The sequence below is a fragment of the Manis javanica genome, chromosome 12, assembly GCF_040802235.1.
Source record: "Manis javanica isolate MJ-LG chromosome 12, MJ_LKY, whole genome shotgun sequence".
Classification (NCBI taxonomy): domain Eukaryota; kingdom Metazoa; phylum Chordata; class Mammalia; order Pholidota; family Manidae; genus Manis; species Manis javanica.
Window position 1 is genome coordinate 2,469,700 of NC_133167.1, and position 19,389 is coordinate 2,489,088.

Consider the following 19,389-nt stretch of genomic DNA (forward strand, 5'->3'; position numbering starts at 1 on the left):
GGAGGTCTGGACAGGGGCCTCCATCCAGCCCTCTGGGGCTCTACTGTTAGGCCCTCTTTCAACTCCTGATCTGGTTGGATGCACATCTGTAACGAGTTTGCTACTGTGTCTCCAGATCCAGAGCACATCAGAAGCAGCGGGTGACCGGCCGTGGCCACGTGGCTGTCGGAGGCAGGGTTCCACAGAGGAGCCCTTGAGGGATCCTGTCGCTCTTCCTGGTGACAGAGGGGTGGGAACAGCTCGCTGGTCACCAGCACCCAGGGTGGCTCCGTCCCTGAATGCCGAGGCCAGCAACTGAGCTGACTACCCTGCCTGAGGACTGGCTTCAACCTAGTGCGTTGATGGTTGTCTCCCTGTATTTGAGGTTTTCAAAGGCAGAGTTGAGAGGATTGCAAGGGTCTTCGAGGGGCCAGGACAAGCCCCTCCCTGTACCTTCCTCCCTGCCATATTTCGACAGCCACAGTTACGTTTTCCCTGGTTACCCAGCCGTCGCCATGGAGAGCCCAGTGTTTGTTTAGCAGGACAAACATTTTCTCCAGATTACAACAGGCTGTCCTCAGGGAACCGGCTTGTACCAGGAAGTAGCAAACGTGCTGCACTATCCTGGGTTGTAAAATGTGGCTGACAGGCTTCAGACACGGGGTGGACTGTGAGCTCCCTGTTATAAAGTGTGAGGACAGGCAGAGTCATTTAGGCTGTGAGAGGTCCGGCTGCAGTGACCCAGGCTCAGCGGTGGCTGGGAGGCCACCAGGGCCTCTGTGGGGCTGGCAGCTCTGGCTCCAGAGCTGGGTGCCAGGTACACAGGTGTGCGCAGCTTGTGGACAGACAGGCCTTCTGACTGGGGACTTGCTGCCTGTTGTCTCATGCTTCTCTTTGAAAACTTCGATTGCCTTAGCTGTTGAACCGTCCCTGGTTTCTGGCTTCTGCAGAGAACATTCTCCCCCGAGTGGGAGAAGCTCTCACTACGACAGCAGTGGAGGGTGGGCCTGGGGAGCAGTCTGGGCTTTTGTTCCCAGTTTGGTTTTCTGTTTATATTGGAAACTATGAATATACGTGAAAGCAGAGAGGATGGTGTAATGGGCTCTCATGAACCTGTCAGCTGCTTTGGTGAGTTTCAGCTCTTGGCCCCTCTCCTTCCACCCCCCTCCTCCTTTTATGACGAGGCAGATCTCAGACCGTGAGCTCAGCTCAACTGCACTGTCTAAATAAATGTTCCTCTGTCCAGTCAAGGCAACCCTCACACGAGGGTGTGGCCCGGTGACTGGAGTCAGGGCTGCAACCTTAACTTCTTTTCTTGGTCTGAACATTCTCCGGGGCAGAGCCAATGCGGGCCCTCCGCGAAGGGAGCAGCCAGGGGGTCTCTAGGGACAGGCCACCTTGACTTTCCTGGGGTCCCTGGTGCTCTGGGCTGTGAGCATCTCCCCGCAAGGGTGGAAACAGGTTTCCGGGGGCTCCCTAGAACCCTGGGAGTGCTGGCAGGAACAGGCGCTCCCTAAGTGTTTGCATGAGGCAGGAGGCAAAGTCTGCTTTGTCTGGCACATGGGTTTTGCCAACTTGGCACAACGAGGTAGGTCCGTTAGAGCTGTGCACGCGGAGCTGTGCGCTCCTGGGATAGTGAGGACTGAGGTGGTTTGGTTTGGTTTCTTGCCCCACATTCCTGCCATGCTTGCCCAGGCCCCTTTGCAAAAAGATTTATCATCCACCTAAGGTAATCCTGTGGCGTTCCCAGGGGCTGAGATGGAGAAGGACAGGAGCAGCTCTGAGGAGCTGATTGACATGCGCTGCTCCTCCCCCTCCCTTGCCCCCAGCACCATACTCAGGGAAGCCAAGTGCTGAGGCCTCTTCCAGAGGATGTCTTTATTGCTTGGGGTGGGGGTGGTCAGCTGAGCTCTTAGTCCTTTAAATATAAGCCAGAGACAGGTTTCGGGGCAATGAAATATCTCCTTTTTAGAAAACAATTACTTCTGTTACCCCATCTGTTTTCCTATAGTATTAGCAGTGATGGTAAAAGATGTCGGAGGCTTCCTGCACCGCAAACACTTTGCACAGGATGTGTGCCATTTACCTCCCAGCAGCCAGCAGGAGGCAGGCACCACGCTGCCCAGCTCACAGATGAGCAGGCAGCTCTGGGGAGGCGGGGAGCTTGCCGAGGCCACACCACCGTCCAGGGGCCACTTGCTTAACTGCGCTGCCTTCATGACTCTCTCAGCACAAAGGCCCAGCTGCTTGTGTGAGGATGCCTGTGGGATGATGGGTGGTGTCTGGCACGCAGAGTGAAAGAACGCCTTCAGCGCCCTGGGCAACGCCAGCCACTGTACCACAGACACAGCCCCCAGGAGGTCCCTCGCTTCCACCCTGCAAACCCGTTAAAGTTTAAGTCAGCTCTTGTGCACAGAGCTCTCTGGCAGATGCCCATCTCGCTCAGATGAAGCAGGGGCCTGCTTTGCCTTTGGAAGGCATCACGTGATTGGGCTCATGTCCCCTCCTGGCCTTGGCCTTGGCCACTCTGCTCCAGACTCATCCGACTTCCTCAAACAGCTGCCTCAGGACCTTTGCATGCTCACTTCTCTCAGCCTACCCTAATTTGGGTTCTCTTAAAAGCAGGGCCCAGGCCGAAGCTAAATGCTAGATAGCACTTTATTAGGAGGTATAATCCCAGGACAGCAAGAGTAAGGGAAAACAGAAGTGAGGAAGAAAAGGCTAGGACACCCCACTGCCAGGATGTCCTGCTGCTGTGACACCCCACTGCCAGGATGTCCCACTGCCAGGATGCCCCACTGCCAGGATGTCCCACTGCCAGGATGCCCCACTGCCACGATGCCCTGCTGCCGGGATGCCCCACTGCCCGGACGCCCCACTGCCAGGACGCCCCACTGCCAGGATGCCCCGCTGCCAGGATGCCCCGCTGCCGGGACGCCCCACTGCCCGGACGCCCCACTACCCGGACGCCCCACTGCCAGGATGCCCCGCTCCCAGGATCCCCCACTGAGGGATGGCCTTGCTTCGCAGACACCCAGCTGGTCTCTCAGGGCCTTGGGGTCTCCTCAGAAAGTCTGTCCAAAGAAAAAAAGGAAGGAAGGCCAGAAAGAAAAGCTTCAGAACTCCATTTGAGGGAAGGACAGGGAAGGGCTTCATCTGCTGACCTCTTCCTCTCTCGCACTCCCCGTGGCCAAAGTTCACCCCAGGGAGTGTGTTCTCTCTTGGGCCCAGTTGCTTCCCTGGGCCCTTTGGCAGCAGCTGGGTAAGCGAGGGCCCACGTGGTGTGACTCTTCACCCAAGGCCACACGTGGCCGCACAGCCAGACTCCTGGCAGCCTCAGGTGTGAAGCCAGGAGGCCCACGTGGGGTATGGCCAGTGATGGCTGGGGAGGAGTCAGCGGCCACAGCCTAGGAGAGACTGAGGCTCAGTACTCTGAATCAGCACCACACACTGGGCCCAGGTATGAGGTCAGATGCCACCTATGCATGGGCCTTGCCTGGCACCCTCCCTGGCACCAGCCCTCCCACACACCTCCCAACCCCTGCTCTGTCCCTTTCTTCAGCAAGCAGCTCTTACATTAACCTACTCTGTACACTTGACCCTTGGACCACATGGGTTTGAACTGCGTGGTTCCTCTTACAGGTGGATTTTTTCCAGCAAATACAGTACCATACGATAAATGTATTTTATCTAATTTGATTTTCTTAGTAACATGTCCTTTTCTCGGGTTTATATTAATGTGAGAATACAGTATATAATACATACAACATACAAAATACATGTTTGTTGACTGTTAATGTTATCAGTAAGTCTCCTAGTCAACAGTAGGCGGTTAGTAGTTACGTTTTGGGGGCATCAAAAGTTATACAGGGTTTTCAACTGTGTGTGGGGTGTCAGCACCCCAACCCCTGCACTGTTTAAGGGTCGGTGGTGTGCTCTTCCCCTGCTCACGGTCTTTGTCCCGCTGCAGAGTGATCCCCGTGGGGGAGGAGAGAGGACCGGCCTCTTCTCGGCGGTGACGCCGGCCCTCTGTACCCAGCGCGGTAAGCGCAAGTTAATGCAGAGCAGTGCCTAGGTCGGTATGAGCAAGGTGCCAGCCCTGCTTAAGTGCCACCTGTTATTTTATTTTTTTGCTCCTTACTTCTCTGTGACCTGTGTCTTCATGGCCTAGAATCTTCCGTGCTGGTGTGGCTGGTCCTCCTCTTTTTGGTGGGACCCCAGTATCCCACAGTGGAGAAGTCCCTGGCTCTGTGCCTCAGCAATGAGTGCCAGGTCCCGGGGTTACAGCAGGGGCAGCTGACAGCTATAACACGGCCGTGTGCAGGCTGACAGTGTCAGTGCCTTGAAGGAGAGCAGACAGGGGAGCAGAGCTGATGGGGGGTGTCTGTGCAGAGGGACCCGCCCCCGTGTGCAGGCTGAGTGCGAGATGGAGGAGAGGAGATGCCCGGGGTGCAGCAGGTGGCCTCGCGGAGCTGTAGACCCTCGTGCAGACCAGGGCCACACTCTGAGTGGGGGAGCAGAGAGGGTCTCCCTCACTGTGTGGCCTGGTGCACACCAGGTGGGGCAGGACGCCCATTTTGGAAGTTGAGGCTGGTGCCTGGCTAGGATGGTCATGGTGGGCAAGGTGCCCAGGACAGATGCCAGTAGCCCCCTGCTGATGGTCCTTTCTGGGTTTTTACCGCTCCATGCACCCTGCTCACACATCCTTGTGCACAGGGAGGGGGCATTCCCATGGAATAGCTTCCTAGGTGTGTAAAGGGGTGTGGATTATAAAGGTTGCCGGACACGCCCAGAGTCCCTTCCGGAAGGACTTTCTTAGCACACCTCACCGCCAGGTGCCATCAGCCCTGCTAATGACCCCCATTCCCCACCAACCTGCACACACAGCTGGCTACACCGAGGGTACGAGTCTTACTGTTCCCTTAACCCTGACTATACCCTCCCATGTGGTGCCTTCACCAAGCTCTCCACTGGCTTGAGCGGGCATCTGCCTCCTGCCAGGACCACCACCCTGGGTACTCCTTTCCCCGGGACATGACCCTCCTGTCCTTGGGTCCTTGGGCCCCAGGCTCTGGTCAGATGCTTCCTGCCCTGCATGCTCAGCCTTCGCTCAGCCCCTTCCTCTCTTCTAGGGTCACTGTGAAAGCTTAGCGCTGGTCTCGCCTCCACCCACCTGCCCGCGAAGCACCAGGCTAAGCTTCTGTCTAACGCAGCAGGGACGATGTGTCCAAAGCAAACTAAGTTACCTGAGTCTGGTACTCAAAATGCTTCTGTGGCTCCTAGTTACCTGGAGAAAGTGTAGACTCCATGCCAGCTTCGTGCCAGTCCCTGTCCCCTCCACAGCCCACCTGTGTGCTCCTTAGCGCTCGACAGCCTGTGGTGCCCAGATCCTTGGGCAGCTAGCAGGGCTTCCACCCTCTGCCCTCAGCCTTCTCTCTCCCCATGTGCCCCCTGCCTGGAGCCTGGTTTTGGGGTCCCCCTGCACACAGCCGGTTTGTGTGTCCCCATAACTTGCAAGGGCCAAGGTCTCTGAACCCCGCAGCTCCCCCACATCACCTAGGGGGGTTGTAAAATGCAGGCTCCTAGGCCCTGCCAGCCGTTCAGTGGGAATCTGCATTTTCCCCAAGCTCCTTGCTAGGCGGTGATCGTCCGCGCCCTTGTCTCCTGAGTATGCGGGAGGTCAGCAGCAGCCCCGTGTGTGGGCTGGGGCCTTCCAAACTCTTGGCAGGCTGGAGCTCAGTGGATAGGGGCAGAGAATTCTCTGCCTGCCCCAGACTTTGCTAATTTGGCGAATCCGGTGGGGCGCCCCACGGGGGACTGCATCTCATGCCTGAGGCTGTTACTCTCTTTTACAGCCTCATTCAGGGAGCAGCATGAATGAATACGCTGTGTGTCTCCCCGGCCCCAGGAACCCCACCAAGAAGCTGGTGGAGCCCAAGGCCAGCCCAGCCCTGCTCCAGGAAGACGTCAACATGAGCAGTGGCTCCAGTGGAAACGAAGGCGCCAAAAACTGCTCCACAGGCCGGGGTTCGCGGGGCAGCAACTGTGAAGGCCACGGCAAGGAGCTGGGGTCACTGGGGGAGCCTCCCGCCCCCCACCAGGGGTGCGTGCAGCCCTGGCCCAGCCCGACGAGGCGGGTCGTTTGTGTTCCCTGTGACTCCCTCTGGTGTAATTTGATTGCTTTTGCAGTCTTCAAATCTTGATTATCAAGTTTTTCAAAATTTTTGAAACTCTTATTAACTCAGAATAACTAAAATGTGCTAAGGTCTGTCCTTCCTTGTAAGGATACCACCGTTGAATTTGAGTCTCCAGTTGCCCATAGGTAGATGGTGAATGTCAGGAGATCTTGGGAGGCAGAAAAGTCAGGTGACCCGTAACAGCAGCGCTTTACAGAAGTGAACTTGTCTTTGAGGCATGGGTTTCCATCTCTCAATACTTGGTTTGGCTGGTACCTGAAGATTTTATGACCCAGTTTTATCTGGACTGTGTATCTTTAAAGTTGTCCTACGATGGCATAATCCCGCGTGTTGTCACTGGTTGGGTGGGGAAGTGGATGGAGCACAGGGTGAGCTCTGCTTTTATTTCTTGTGCTTATAGTCCAGATGCCTTTAGCCTAATGATGGCGAAGTCTGAACACCACCCATCTACAAGCAGCTGCAGGTAAGGCTGATTAGGACTCCCTGGATTTAGAGACTTTAGAGAAATCAAAAGATTGGTTATTGGTGGTTAGTTTTGGGGGTGATGTGACTTTTTCAGGCTTCAGCCAAAGCCTGCTGGTTTGTGCAGCCGTTTCACCTGTAGACCTGGCCATGCCCTTTCCCACTCCAGTGGTCCCCATGGCCTGCTTGGAGCCCCTGATGTTGCTCTGGATCCGTGGCTCCTCCCACTTTATCTGACAGACCTTGTCTGCGTGCTAGGCATGTTCCTCATGAACATTCCTCACCCTTCTTAATATCTGTAACAAGTGTACCCATAATCTCCTGTCCACGGATACTTTCATATCATGGCCGGAGCCAAATCCAGCTCTCAGTCCTGGGCACGTGGGCCCTTGGCCGAGGCCCAGAGACATGATTCCCATCGATGTCTCTGCACCCTGTGCCTTAAACAGCCCATCTCCTTCAGCAGGTGCCCGCCTGTTCTGTGCTCCTCCCATCCCTGTATCCCTACATTTGGAGGTCATTCCTATAAATCTCCTTACCTCTGCCAGGCCTTCCCGCCCATCGCCCACGTCCATGCCCCAGGAAGCCCACCACTGTCTCTGTACTCCCATGCACTTTCTGTCTGAGACAGGGCAGGAGGCACAGCCCAGTGATGCAGTCTGCTCAGCCAGACTGCGGGTCCACCTGCCGGCCTCGCGCCCTCATGGGGGAGAATCCTGGCTGGGGGCTTCTGCCGTATTCACTTAGGTTAGGGCAGTGTTCACCACCGGGGGCAATTTGTCTCCATGCAAGACGTGTGGCAATGGCAGGAGACATTTGGGATGTCATGGCTGGCGAGGGTGTGCTGGCCTCTATCGGGTGAGGCCAGGGATGCCACAGAGAACTGTGCCAGCCAGAGTGTCCCAGTGCCCTGCTTGGATCCGGACGAGAGGCACGGCAAAGGGGCACTCAGGTGCTGGCATCTGTCTGCCTCTTTCCCTCAGTGAGCAGTCTGCCAGGGCAGACACACATGAAGAACTGATAAAAACGCTGAAGGAGCTGAAAGTCCACCTCCCTGCAGACAAGAAGGCCAGAGGGAAAGCCAGCACGCTGGCGACCTTGAAGTACGCCCTGCAGAGCGTGAAGCAAGTGAGAGGTACGTTGGCTCGTGCACTTGTTCCGAACCTAAAGAGACGAGTCTCCAGTGCCCCCCGAGTACAGCTTAGACTGTGCTGACTTTCTGCAACTCCGTCCTGAAAGAGCAGAAGGAGCTTAGAGACCTTAGGAAATCACAATTGATCGGAAGCCTCAATTCATTGGAAGTTTTCTATTGACTTTTGGAGAAAAAAAAAAAGCAGGTAAAAAACTAGCTGATAAAAGAAACCTATTTACAATGGAAAGGTTTAGTGCTCTGGGCTGGGACAGCTGGCGTTTAGGGGAGGCCAGCCCTTCCTGGTGTCGTGCTCTGACCCGAGACAGGTCATGCTCTCCCAGGCGCTGGCCTCCGCAAGGCTGGGCAAGGAGGGCGGCTCAGGTGGAGCGAGGTGGGACGTCGCTCAGCATTTCGCGAGAGCTTACCACACCAGGAGGAAAGAACGTGAAGGGATGGGGGGCGGGTGTCAGCGGGTATTTCCTTCAAGGACCGTATCTGAGAGCTTCCCCACGCAAGACCTCCCTGGCCAGTTCTCTCAACTTGGCGGGTGGAAAGGGCACAGCACCCCTTTCTACCATGGGGACACATAGCAGCTCCCCAACCTGCAGTTCCTGCTTCCACGTAGGGCAGTGTTTGGGCTTCAGTGGCAGACAGCAGCATTTGAGCTTTTAGGCTGGTCAGTGGAATATACTAAGGCCTCCGTCTGAGAACACATGCACCCTCTTTGTACACACAGAGCAGGGCCTGTGAGCAAGCCGTGCATGTGCTGAAATACCAGCCATTGGGCTCAGATACCTTACATCTCCCTAAACGCCAAGGCCCTTAAAATCCTGCAGGAGAGTTCAGTCTTCCTTCATTTTCTCCTGTGACTGTACCCTTTCCGCGCAGGGGCCCCAACCCTATCTTCTCGGTCTCAGGTAACTGCAGGTGCCTGTTGCCAGGACAGTAAGGCACACCCTGCCCTGGACGAGGCACAAGCATTTCCAGTCCTTAAAATCATGGTCACAGAGCCACACTATGGACAGTCAGTGTCTTCTGGTGTTTGGACACCTAAGTCCCATGCGGTTGGCTGGAGATCTGCACCAGGCATGGAAGGGTGGGCTCTTGGGGCCCAGGTGCTGGCCCGTGGGCACCCTCTCCAGCCCAGAGCTTCTCTGCAGGCTCCCTAGGTGTGGCTGTTGCATGAGGGTCAAAACAGTAAAAAGGGACCACGTGATCGGCCAGCCTGCCCCAGGTGCACGCGCTCTGCAGGGCAAGGTGGTTCTCTGGCAGTGGGTGGTGCCAGCACGCCTCCCTGGGGCTGCCCCCACCCTCAGGAGGCCTCGGTGGGCAGCATGGCAAAGGTCCTCCCTCAGCAGCCCACCGAGGGCAGCAGGCCAAGAGCTGGTGCTGCCGGTCAGTGCTGCTAGGGCCTGAAATGCCAGCTGAGAATCTGGTGATCCTGGGGGTGTGCCTCCCGCTGGAGAGGGCACAGCCCTGAGGGCACCTGTGGGAGGCGGCCCCTTCTGGAAGGAGGCACTGCAGGGGGAGGCTGTTGTGTGTGGGTGGCTGCTCCACCCGGGTGGCTGTCCGTCTGGGTGTGCCCTTCCTGGCATCTGCAGTGACGTGAGAACTCGGGAGGCCAGCCCACCCTGAGATGGATGGCGGTTCCTACCCTTCCCAGCAGCTGGGACTTGACTTGAAAGTATATTCAGAAGCCGACCAGTTCCTGGGTTTAGTTGGTGGGGAAATCTAAAGCAGATAAGACCCGAGCCTTGGGATCCAAAGGGCCCACAGGGCTTGGCAGGATCCCAGGTCAAACTCTGGGACGAGTCCTGGGGCCACCCACCTGATGGCTCCCCCGGAGGCGGGGCCGGCTGTGGCCGGGGTCCGGCGCCCCCTAGCTGTGCGGGACACCCAGGACGAGTGGCTCTCATCCTCAGGGTCTCTCTGGGCAGTTTGCTCCTGCCTGTGTTTCTAAGCGGCAGATTCTGTCTGGGTGGGAGTGTCTGGCCCAGGCCACTGAGAGAGGCAGACGCAGGGGTGGCCATGGCTGTCACATCATGATTAATGGGGTTAGATAGAACTCTGTGTCCATATTATTAAAATAACCTGTATTTATCATTTAAAAATTCTGTAATCAAAGTCTGATTTTTCAGGGAAAAGGCAGATTTCTGGGTTTTACATTTCTCTGCATTCTGTCCCCTCAGTGTCCCAGGGCTATAATTTGCATGCCCCCTTTTTCATGAGCAACAGTTAGGAAACTTCTCTGCTCCCTCTGGTCTCCTGCTGAGAGTGAGCCATCTCTCGTGCAGCCAACGAGGAGTACTACCAGCTGCTGATGGCCTCCGAGAGCCACCCCTGCAGCGCCAGCGTGCCCTCTTACACCATCGAGGACATAGAGAGCGTCACCTCTGAGTTCGTGGTGAAGAATGCGGTCAGTGTCTTACGGGAGTGAAATCTTCCCCTGGAAGGTTTGCGGGTGGCACGAGATCTGCACTGGGGCAGGCTAGCCACACTGCTGCGGCCAGTGGCTTTATGGCAATAGAGGCTGGGGTTTCAGGAAATGAGTCAGCACTTCCAAAAACTCGTGAGTCAGTGGTTCAGAAGCAGCAGCTGTGGTGCAGACTAATATTATTCTCTGTGAGAGGTCCTCTCGGGGCTGATGCCATCCCATACTGGCGTGTGCCAGAGCAAGCTCCACTGTGGCCCATGTGATACCAGCAGAGAGTAAGGACATATTAGGCAACATCAGCTCCTTGGAGGAGGACCTGGGATTTAAATTCAGTTTCCTGAGACTCCAAAGCTCATGCATTTTTAAGTCGCCCATGAAGGTGGGGCCCATTGGAGGTCTGGAGCAGTGAGTTGCACTCCCCCACCCAATCCCAGGCCTCCCTGGTGAGCCGACACAGGAGTCAGTGGGGGTCCCAGCATGCAGTCACAGCAGAGCGGCCCTGGAGAGCAGGCTCCCCAATCTTCCCCAGCCTTCCTCCAGCGTTCCACTGCCGCCTGACATCCAGGGAGCCCCTGGCGCTGTGCTCAGAGGGCCAGTGGGCCGGGAGAACCCGAAGTGGGCCAGGGGGCCTGGGTCTCCAGTTCCCCAAACAGTCCCCAGCACCCTCAGAGAGCGAGAGGGTGGAGGCCCCTCCCTCTCCTAGATCACCAGCCTGGACTTCCGAAGCCTATGCCCAGGAGGGTGGGACAATACCTGCAGGGATCCCCGCACCTGGGCCTCAAGTGTTTTCAAGTATTCCACTTGGACCCTAAAATCTACGAGAGGGGAAGGAGAGGTGTTCCCTCCAGGGCCTATGTCTGCCTGCCCCCATCTGTGTCCCTGGGGAGGGTGACCTGTGCAGGCCCCTTGTACCCATTCTCATGGAGCCGTGTTCTTCCTTCCCAGGACATGTTTGCTGTGGCTGTGTCCCTGGTCACTGGGAAAGTCCTGTATATCTCTGACCAAGTTGCTTCCATCTTTCACTGTAAGAGAGACGCCTTTCTCAACGCCAAACTCGTGGAGTTCTTGGCGCCAGGCGACGTCAGCGTGTTCCACAGCTCCACCACGCCTGACAAGCTCCCGCCATGGAGCCACCGCAGCGGACCAGGTGAGGGCCTGCAGCCGCACGGCAGGGGTGGGGCCGGCCGGGCTGCCCCGGGAGTGGGGTCGCGCTCCCCACTTCACCTCTGCCTGAGACGGGCACCACCCACCCTCCCAATCCCAGACAAGAGGTCAACAGCTGTTGGTCAGAGTAAACTTAGAAAAAAGTCTCTTCATATATTACAGAGGGAAAACCATTTCAGAAATGTTAGGCCTTTTAGAAGTAAAGCCGCTCTGAGAAGCTGGAGGCCTGCTGGGAGCGTGCAGCGTGAGGGGGAGGCTGAGGCACTGGGGGGCCGGTGGGCCCCAGCCAGGTGCCGCCTCCTGCAGGCGGTGTGACCAGGTGTGGCCGCCAGAGTGGCGTGGAGGTGCTCTCTGCCTCAGGTGGAGGCAGCCTTGTGATGGCCTCCTGGGCTCAAGCCTCCGGCTTCCCGGGCACTCCAGGCTGCGGGCTGCGGGTGTGGGGGTGCCTACTGTCCTGTCCACCTGTCTGGGGCTCCTTGCCCCAGCCTGCCCTCCTTGCTCCCGGCAGCAGGTTCCTGCTGTTCACCGTGGCACATCCCAGTGCTAACACAGGCCTGCACGTAGTAGGTGCAGAAGAAGATGGTTGATCAGCCAGGTCTCAGCAGAAATGTGCCACAGCGTCCTGGCAGAAAGTACTGGAAGGGAGAGGGTCCCCCACCAGCTCAGGCCTTCCCTGCAGCCCCTCCATGCTTTCAGAGACCAGGGTGGCCAGCAAAAGCCCCCTTTGGGAGCGTGAGTCCTGCAGCGTCTGGCTGCCCCTCTGGCTCTGATGCTCAGCTGGGGTCAGACTGAACAGCAGAAGCAGGAAGGAGCTGGGGAGAGGCAGTGGTGCCTGGGTCGCCCCACACAAGCCTGACTCCAGAGCCAGCCCAGGTCGCGTCCCCACAGCCATGTCCTGCTCGTCCTTGGCCCGCCCCTCCGCTCACATCCAGTGCTCCCCTTGGTCCCCCGGCCTCTGAGCACTCCGCCTCCCCTGCTCCCAGCCAGGGTCAGCTGGTGGGCCCGGGGGCCGCCACTCCTGCTGCTGCAGCTCCACAGCCATGCCTCCCTGACAGCAGGCAGCCTGGGGCCAGAAGCATCGCCTGCTTCAGCGTTGGCACAGAAGAGGGACGCTTGCTTCTTGTTTCAGACACAGAGCTGTCTGCTCCCCACACCCCAACCTGGGGAGCGGCCAGTCAGATCATTGAGGTTTATCGTGTGTCGCGAGGACCCGGTCAGGGCTAGGTCGCCGTGTGGACGGAGATCACTCCACACGCAGACGCCAGCGTGAGCAGGCTGGCGCCGTCGGCCCAGGATGGGTGCGACCAGATTTTTGTCTGAAATGAGAGAGAAGGACTGGGTGACTTCTTAGGGGCCTTTTCTGGCCATTAATTATATGTCATTTTCCCTAACTGGTAATTGTCCGTTTCCCTTCATTTCTTTTGAGTAAAGGAAACTATGTGACAGAGTCTGAGATTTCCTTTGAAAAATCCCTTTATGAGGAACTCTGTTCCCTGAGCTCTGACAAGATTGCCTCGTTGACCTCAGGTTTTCAATAGATATTTTCATTTAAAGTTGATGTTTCATTGAAAAGATTGCCGTAAGCTTTGAAATGCCCCACATTGCTTCGAATAGAACTGAATAGCCCCCAGAATACGTAGGTTGATATATTAGGGCTTTTCATGCAAAAAATCTGCAGTCAGTCACTGTGTCTTGCAGAGTTAAACTCTTATTAGTTGGTGTGTCTGTGCCATTTCAAGAGGGCGAAACTCCTGGTTGTCACCTTTTAGCATTGCATACTTTGGTATGTCCACACTCATGAAATACACTTAATTTTAGCCAGAATGGTAATAACAGATCTCTCAGGGCTTCACTTTGTGCTTTAAATCCACATTCACTCCTTGACTCTCCCTGCTGCTTCTCTTTAGAAATAGAGAGCCGCCTATGCTCGGCTGTGCGGCTGGATGAGTGACTTTGGGCTTTTTGTTTTAGATTCTTTTACTCAGGAATGCATGGAGGAGAAATCTTTCTTTTGCCGTGTCAGGTAAGCCCAGTTACTAGTTTTCCTAAATCTGAAATGGCACAAACATTCCATCTGCAGCGCCTCTTCTGAAGGCTGAGGCGCCCCCCAAGTGCTCCCCACCCGTTCCTGAGCCGCTCCTGGTGGAGAGGGTTGTGCATCCCCACGCACTGCCATCTGTACAGCACGCGTGTTCCTGAAAAGTCTGTGTGAAACACGTTTTAATGAGCTGCATTTTAAACATGCACAGGGACTTAAGACAGCATGGCTGACCATGGAGTGATTTAAGTCACGCCTGTGAATGTCAGCCTGGAGCCTGGGTTCGCCCTGACCCAGGAAGGCTCGGACCCAGGGCCCATGAGGACCCTGAGAGCACAGGTAGCCTTTGGTTCAAGGGGGCACTTTTCTGGGGAGCCCCATAGCTTTCCCAACAGATTTTTGTACTGACACAAGGTGACTGGTTGAGTGTCCAGCCGGAGTGCCAGGAGTGACCCCCGGCCAAACACAGGCATGCCCAGAAGTTGGAGCTAGATTCCCACTGTTGGAGCAGTTTCCCTTTTCCCAATTAAAATGCAGACCACACTAGAAGAGGGCTGCTAGCAGACCTCCCTGCCTGGGGCTGTCGACTCTGCTGTATCCTCCATGTCACTGAAAATTGGAGGGAGAAGACAGAAGTGAGTCAGTGGGTTCCAGCTCAGGTGGGCAGAGGCACAGACCACAGACTGCGGGTCCCAAGCGAGGACCCTGGGTCTGCTCTGCAGGCATCTATACAACGAATAAAAGGGTTGCTGAGGTGTACAGGGAGCCGTTGGGGGAGGTAACTTGCGGGAAAGGGTGATTCCTTCTGCCACAATCCCAAGCCCCTATCACGCCCTCCTCTGCAGTGCCAGGAGCAACCACGAGAATGAGATTTGCTACCTGCCGTTCCGCATGACGCCTTACCTGCTCAGGGTGCGGGAGCCGCAGGGCGCCGAGAGCCAGCTGTGCTGCGTGCTGCTGGCAGAGAGAGTGCACTCGGGCTACGAAGGTAACAGGCAGGCCCGGACACCACGTCTCTAAGCTTCCTCCCAGCCCAGGCCTCTGCCTGGCCCTCCCGTAGCCCCTGCCACACCACCTCCTCCTGTTGGTTGAAGCGTCTGGGTGCTGGCATCTCTCACCCACAGCCAGGCCATTGCTGTGAGGATGGTGCCCCCTGCTTCCCCAGCCACTGCCTCCCAGCCACGCACTGAGAACAGGCCTGATGGTCCCTAATGGCCCGGGGCCCAGACCTTGCACCTTTGGCACTCCCTGTCTCTGAAGAGGCTCAGAACCCCAAACCACCCCCACCCACTAAGAAATAAAGTGCCGGGCACCCCTCCTCCCCGCCTCGGCCCATCCCACCTCCCACTGGATTTCCCACCCTCCAGATGGTAATGGCTTCTGCAGGCAAGCAGGCCTCCTGGCTCTGTCCTGGCTCCGCTGTTTCTCCCCCAGCCAGCCACCCGTAGGCGCCCAGTTCACCCCAGTGGGCATAGCTCGCCCTGTGCCCTGGTCCTGCCGGCTCCTCAGGCCTCCCCTCCCAAAGAGCCCGAATCTGGGTTCTTGCCTCGAAGCCCTACGGACCCAAGGCGCTCTGCCTCCCTGATCGCATCCTTGCCGCGACCCCTCCTCGTAAACTGCCCTGTGATACGGTCCTCGTTCCGGCCGCGGTACCTGGCCAGGGGCCTCCTGGGGGGCTCAGCGCATCGCGTGGTTTCAGAATTGTCTGCACACAGGCGCCACCTGTGACTTCCAAACCACAGGGACCCAGTGTGCTCTGTGTTTAGTTGTTCACAATCTTCTCTCAGTGGTTAATGATGTCTTTTTTAAAGGGCGTATCTTAAAAGTGATCAAAATGTTTTAGGTATGTGAGTTTCTTTCAAGAGTTTGATGAGTTTCCACATAGTCCATAAGGTTAGAGGGTTACTTAAATCTCATCCAGTTATTCCCAAAAATGATCAGAATCTCCTTCAAAAATGAAAGCTCTGGAATTCTGGATGTTTTAGCCATGAATTTGGCAGTTGAAGAAAATCTGGACATGTGACATCCTTTATGCAAATTACTCATGACTTTTGCCCCCTTAGAAACTGTGAGGGCCTCAAGACAATGATATTTGCTGAGAATTTTGAATCTAAATAATTAAACTCACTTTTTAAAAATAACGTGTTCAGTTTACTCTTGTTGGATCTTAAAAATCATGAAGACGGCCTTCCAGCATGATTCTGCTGAGAGAAGTTTATAATATCCACCTGGTTCTGTCAATGTGGCAACTCCCAGCTTTCTAGACCCACAGTGGCCTCCAGGGCGGTCAGAGAGGCTGGCCGGCAATCACCAGCGTAGGGCCTGCCCTGCTGTCTTTGCATTGGGTCTGTGGCTCACAGGCCACTTTCTAACTCTTGCAGTAGCCACCCCGCTGTGGGTCTCTGTGGTATTTTCTGGTAGTCGTAATATAACTACACTAAGTATGTGTTTCATATTTTATTGCCTGAGAATCAGAAATTTGTGTAAAATTCTATTCTTTCAGCTCCTAGAATTCCTTCTGAAAAGAGAATTTTTACGACCACCCATACACCAAATTGTTTATTCCAGGATGTCGATGAAAGGTAAGCAGTGGGGCGCCGTCGCCTCCGCCTGCCCTTGGCTCTTACGCTTTGATCGCCTTGGAATTCATGTTGCACCTTTCACATCAGCAGGTTGCTTACATGATCTTCAGTATCTCATTATCTTGGTAGTTATTCAGTAACAACTAAGTAAAGCTCAATGAGCTTTCATGTTTTTTATATTGAAGCTGCGTAGCTACAGCTAAGGCTTTGTGTTGGTTTTACTTATGTGATAATCAAAAAAATACATAACTATATACAGGCAGGGAGATAATTATGGAATTACACTAAAGACCTCCTAAGATATCAACACTGTAAATGGGGCATTCTGGGGGGCTGGCAATTATTCTAATTGAGTGTCTTTATTATCCTGTTTAAACTTGTATCAAAATTGGACACACAAGTTAAGGATGGTACAACTGGGGACAGCGTGCCCAAGACAGTGTCAGGCCAGAGCCCCAGTACAGGCCCCACCGCACCACAGGCCGCTCTGGCGGGCCCACCTCCGTGCCCTGTGCCGGAGCCTCACTCAGACCCTCCCTGGCCTCCCCGCCATGGTGCACACAGGCTCGTGGAGTTGGGAGCACCGACGTTCTGAGGGGCCCTGGGTGGGCTGTGGCTGGGCCAAGGCCTCAGGGTCCTTTCCTCCCAGCTCCGGCACAGATTCATGAAGAGAGAAAATGCCACCGGCCGCTGGCAGTGGCCAGGGAGGAGTCTCCTCAGAAGGCACGTGGGAAGGGACCTAGAGGTGCTAGCGTGCCGGGCTTTCTGAGATGGCCAAGGTCACCTACAGCTGCTGTCAGGGACTGGCCCTCCCTTGGGCCCTGCGGGCAGCCTGCCCCCGGACCAAGGCCCCAGAGCCCCCGGGGAGAGCTCCGCTCTCCTGCAGCCAGGGACCGACAGCCTCCAGCCCCAGGCAGCTCGGCTGTGCCTTTCGGACCTGGGGCAGAACCGCCAGAGGCAGGGCTTCAGGAACGGGGCAAGGCCTGGGAGCCGCACTCACAACGCGAGCACAGGGTGAGCTTCTTCCTCCGGAAGCCTGAGAGCTGTCCCAAGACCTAAGAACCACCCGGTGTCTGTTCACTCGCGTGCGTCCGAGAGTCGGCGGGCCGGTCCGCATGGGCCGGCCGTCTGCGGAGCCTTCTTCCCTTAGCTCCTCCCCGCCTGCCCCCTGCTCCTCTTCCTCCCTCCCCTCTCCCCGCCCGCCCTCCCCTGGCCAGCCCTTGGCTGGGAGGGCGCCGAGAACATTCTCTGCATCCTGTCCAGAGGGACACACAAGGCCTGGAGAGGGCATGCCTCGGACAAGGAGAAAGTCATAAGAATGACACCAGTCAGACAAGGAGTCCCACACCACTGGGAGCCGGGAGCCTTCACTAGGAAGACGGGAGAATGTCCTCCCGCGTGGGCAGACGAGTCTGAGAAGAAGTCTGTTTGGCTGCAAAGAAGACTGGCCTGAGAGAGAAGAGGCGGCGGGCAGAGGGCCGGTGGCCGAGCCAGCAGCAGGTGCCGGGCCCAGGCGGGGCACAGAGCTCGGCCTACAGCGGTCGCAGCTCCAAGGGAAGACCCCGTGGGCACAGAGCAAGCTCCCCCCCCCAGAAAAGGTGTCTCCCAGGACTGCAATAAACCAGACGAGACATGGCGGCCAAAGTTAACAGGAGAGCATCTCGAGCTGAAAGAGATGCACACAGACAGGTTTCCCAGAGTCCAGGCAAGAGGCCCCATCTGGCTGAACTTAAGAATGATCCAAAAACAGAAAAAGATCTTAAAAGAAGAGAAACAAGTGTTACCATGGCTTGTTTTTTTCAGGAAACAAGACCCAAAGCTGGAGAGCTGAGCCTGTACTGGGGGCCTTACAGGGCCTGGGCTCCTGTCTCAGACCCCAGGGGACCAGGCGGTGCTGTAATGTTTTGTATGCTAATTAATTGAAAGACTGTTTCTGTTATCCTAATTCCAGTTTTTGATCTTTGGGGAATCTGGAGTCTGTCTCTTTTTCCCAACGGGTTCTGGGAGGTGGTGTGGCCGTGTGGCAGCTGTGTTGCGGAACGTGTCCGAGGTGCAGCGAGGGGCTCGGCTGCAGTGGTGACCCCCTGTGCTTCCTTGCAGGGCTGTCCCCCTCCTGGGCTACCTGCCTCAGGACCTGATCGAGAGCCCTCTGCTTGTGCACCTTCACCCCAGTGACAGGCCTTTGATGCTCGCCATCCACACAAAGAGTAGGTCCCCTCATCACAGCAGATCTGAGGGGCTTGACAGAGCTGGGGCGCCCCTGGGGCTTCTTCCTGAGGTCAGCTGGGCTAAGCGCGTGCAGGAATGGATGCCTGCTCCCTGCCCAGTCCTAACATTGTCGCTGGAGAGCCGGTCAGCTCACGGGGCTCCTAAGTGGTTGTGTCCCGAGATCTTGGCATCTCATTTTTACTGTTGGCTTCCCCGGCAGCTGGGAGGGGGTCACAGGTTTGGCTGCGGCAGGGAGCTGCTGGCCAGGCCACAGGAGTGGACCCCACATGTCTCCAGCAAGCCCGGGCCTCACAGGCACAGGTGGCACTGAGCGTCCCTCTTGGAAGCCAGCCGAGGCAAGCGCAGATACAGCTCTTGAACTATGTGATAACCCTGCTGGAAGCAGCTTCTTGTTGCAACTTAAAGCAGGGCTTGCAGGTGCTGGCAGGGGGGTGTTGGCATCGCTTACATCTCCAGATAATTCCAAAGTCAGATGCATCCCACCTTGCTTCTGTCGTGCCGTGAGCGTTGGCTGCTTCTCCTCCCGTCCTGAACACTCGCTTTACTCTCCTAGTTGTGCAGTCGGGTGGGCAGCCTTTCGACTATTCTCCCATTCGCTTCCGTGCCTGGAACGGCGAGTACATCACCCTGGACACCAGCTGGTCCAGCTTCGTCAACCCGTGGAGCCGGAAAATCTCCTTCATCATCGGGAGACACAGAGTCAGGGTGTGAGTCCTGCCAGCGCCCGGCGTGCCTCGGCGCCCACACTTCCCGCTGGCCGATGGTGTAGCAGGACCAGGAGACCAGGCCCCAGGTCTCCTCCCACCACGCACCTGTGGTGACCTGCCCCTGTCCGCGGGTGGGAGGGGCCTCATTCAGGCAGAGCAGGGCATGGAGGAGGGAAGTGGCGAGCAGGCAGGTGGCCGCCCCAGGGTCTGCAAGGAGGAGGTAGGCCTGGCAGGTGTGCAGCTTGGGGCCCCAGCTAACAGGCAAACTGAAACTGCCCAGGGGCCCTTTGAACGAGGACGTGTTCTCAGCTCCGCCGCACGTGGAGGAGAAGGGCCCGCACCCCGACATTCAGGAGCTCACAGAGCAGATCCACCGGCTGCTGCTGCAGGTGGGTGCCTGCGCGCCCTCCTCCCCCGTGCAAGCAGCCTGGCACCACTCTGAATCCTGGGGTTGCCACCGTCCTT

At 56.7% G+C, this 19,389-nt stretch overlaps 1 protein-coding gene across 6 annotated transcripts in view; it reads left to right on the top strand.

Annotated features, from left to right (window-relative positions):
* PER2 (period circadian regulator 2) overlaps window positions 1–19,389 on the top strand; it is a 37,276-nt gene that overhangs the window by 1,909 nt on the left and 15,978 nt on the right. For 3 of the 6 annotated variants that reach the window (XM_037009627.2, XM_037009623.2, XM_017676412.3), the window contains exons 3-13: window positions 5,835–6,082; window positions 6,577–6,639; window positions 7,622–7,773; window positions 10,065–10,186; window positions 11,150–11,351; window positions 13,340–13,391; window positions 14,252–14,394; window positions 15,910–15,988; window positions 18,089–18,195; window positions 18,771–18,924; window positions 19,205–19,313. In XM_037009627.2, coding sequence (XP_036865522.2) covers window positions 5,835–6,082; window positions 6,577–6,639; window positions 7,622–7,773; window positions 10,065–10,186; window positions 11,150–11,351; window positions 13,340–13,391; window positions 14,252–14,394; window positions 15,910–15,988; window positions 18,089–18,195; window positions 18,771–18,924; window positions 19,205–19,313 — 1,431 coding nt within the window. Of the gene's footprint in view, window positions 1–3,949; window positions 4,023–5,834; window positions 6,083–6,576; window positions 6,640–7,621; window positions 7,774–10,005; window positions 10,187–11,149; window positions 11,352–13,339; window positions 13,392–14,251; window positions 14,395–15,909; window positions 15,989–18,088; window positions 18,196–18,770; window positions 18,925–19,204; window positions 19,314–19,389 lie in introns of those variants that run through there. The other 3 variants (XM_037009625.2, XM_037009624.2, XM_037009626.2) reach the window with 3 other exon arrangements.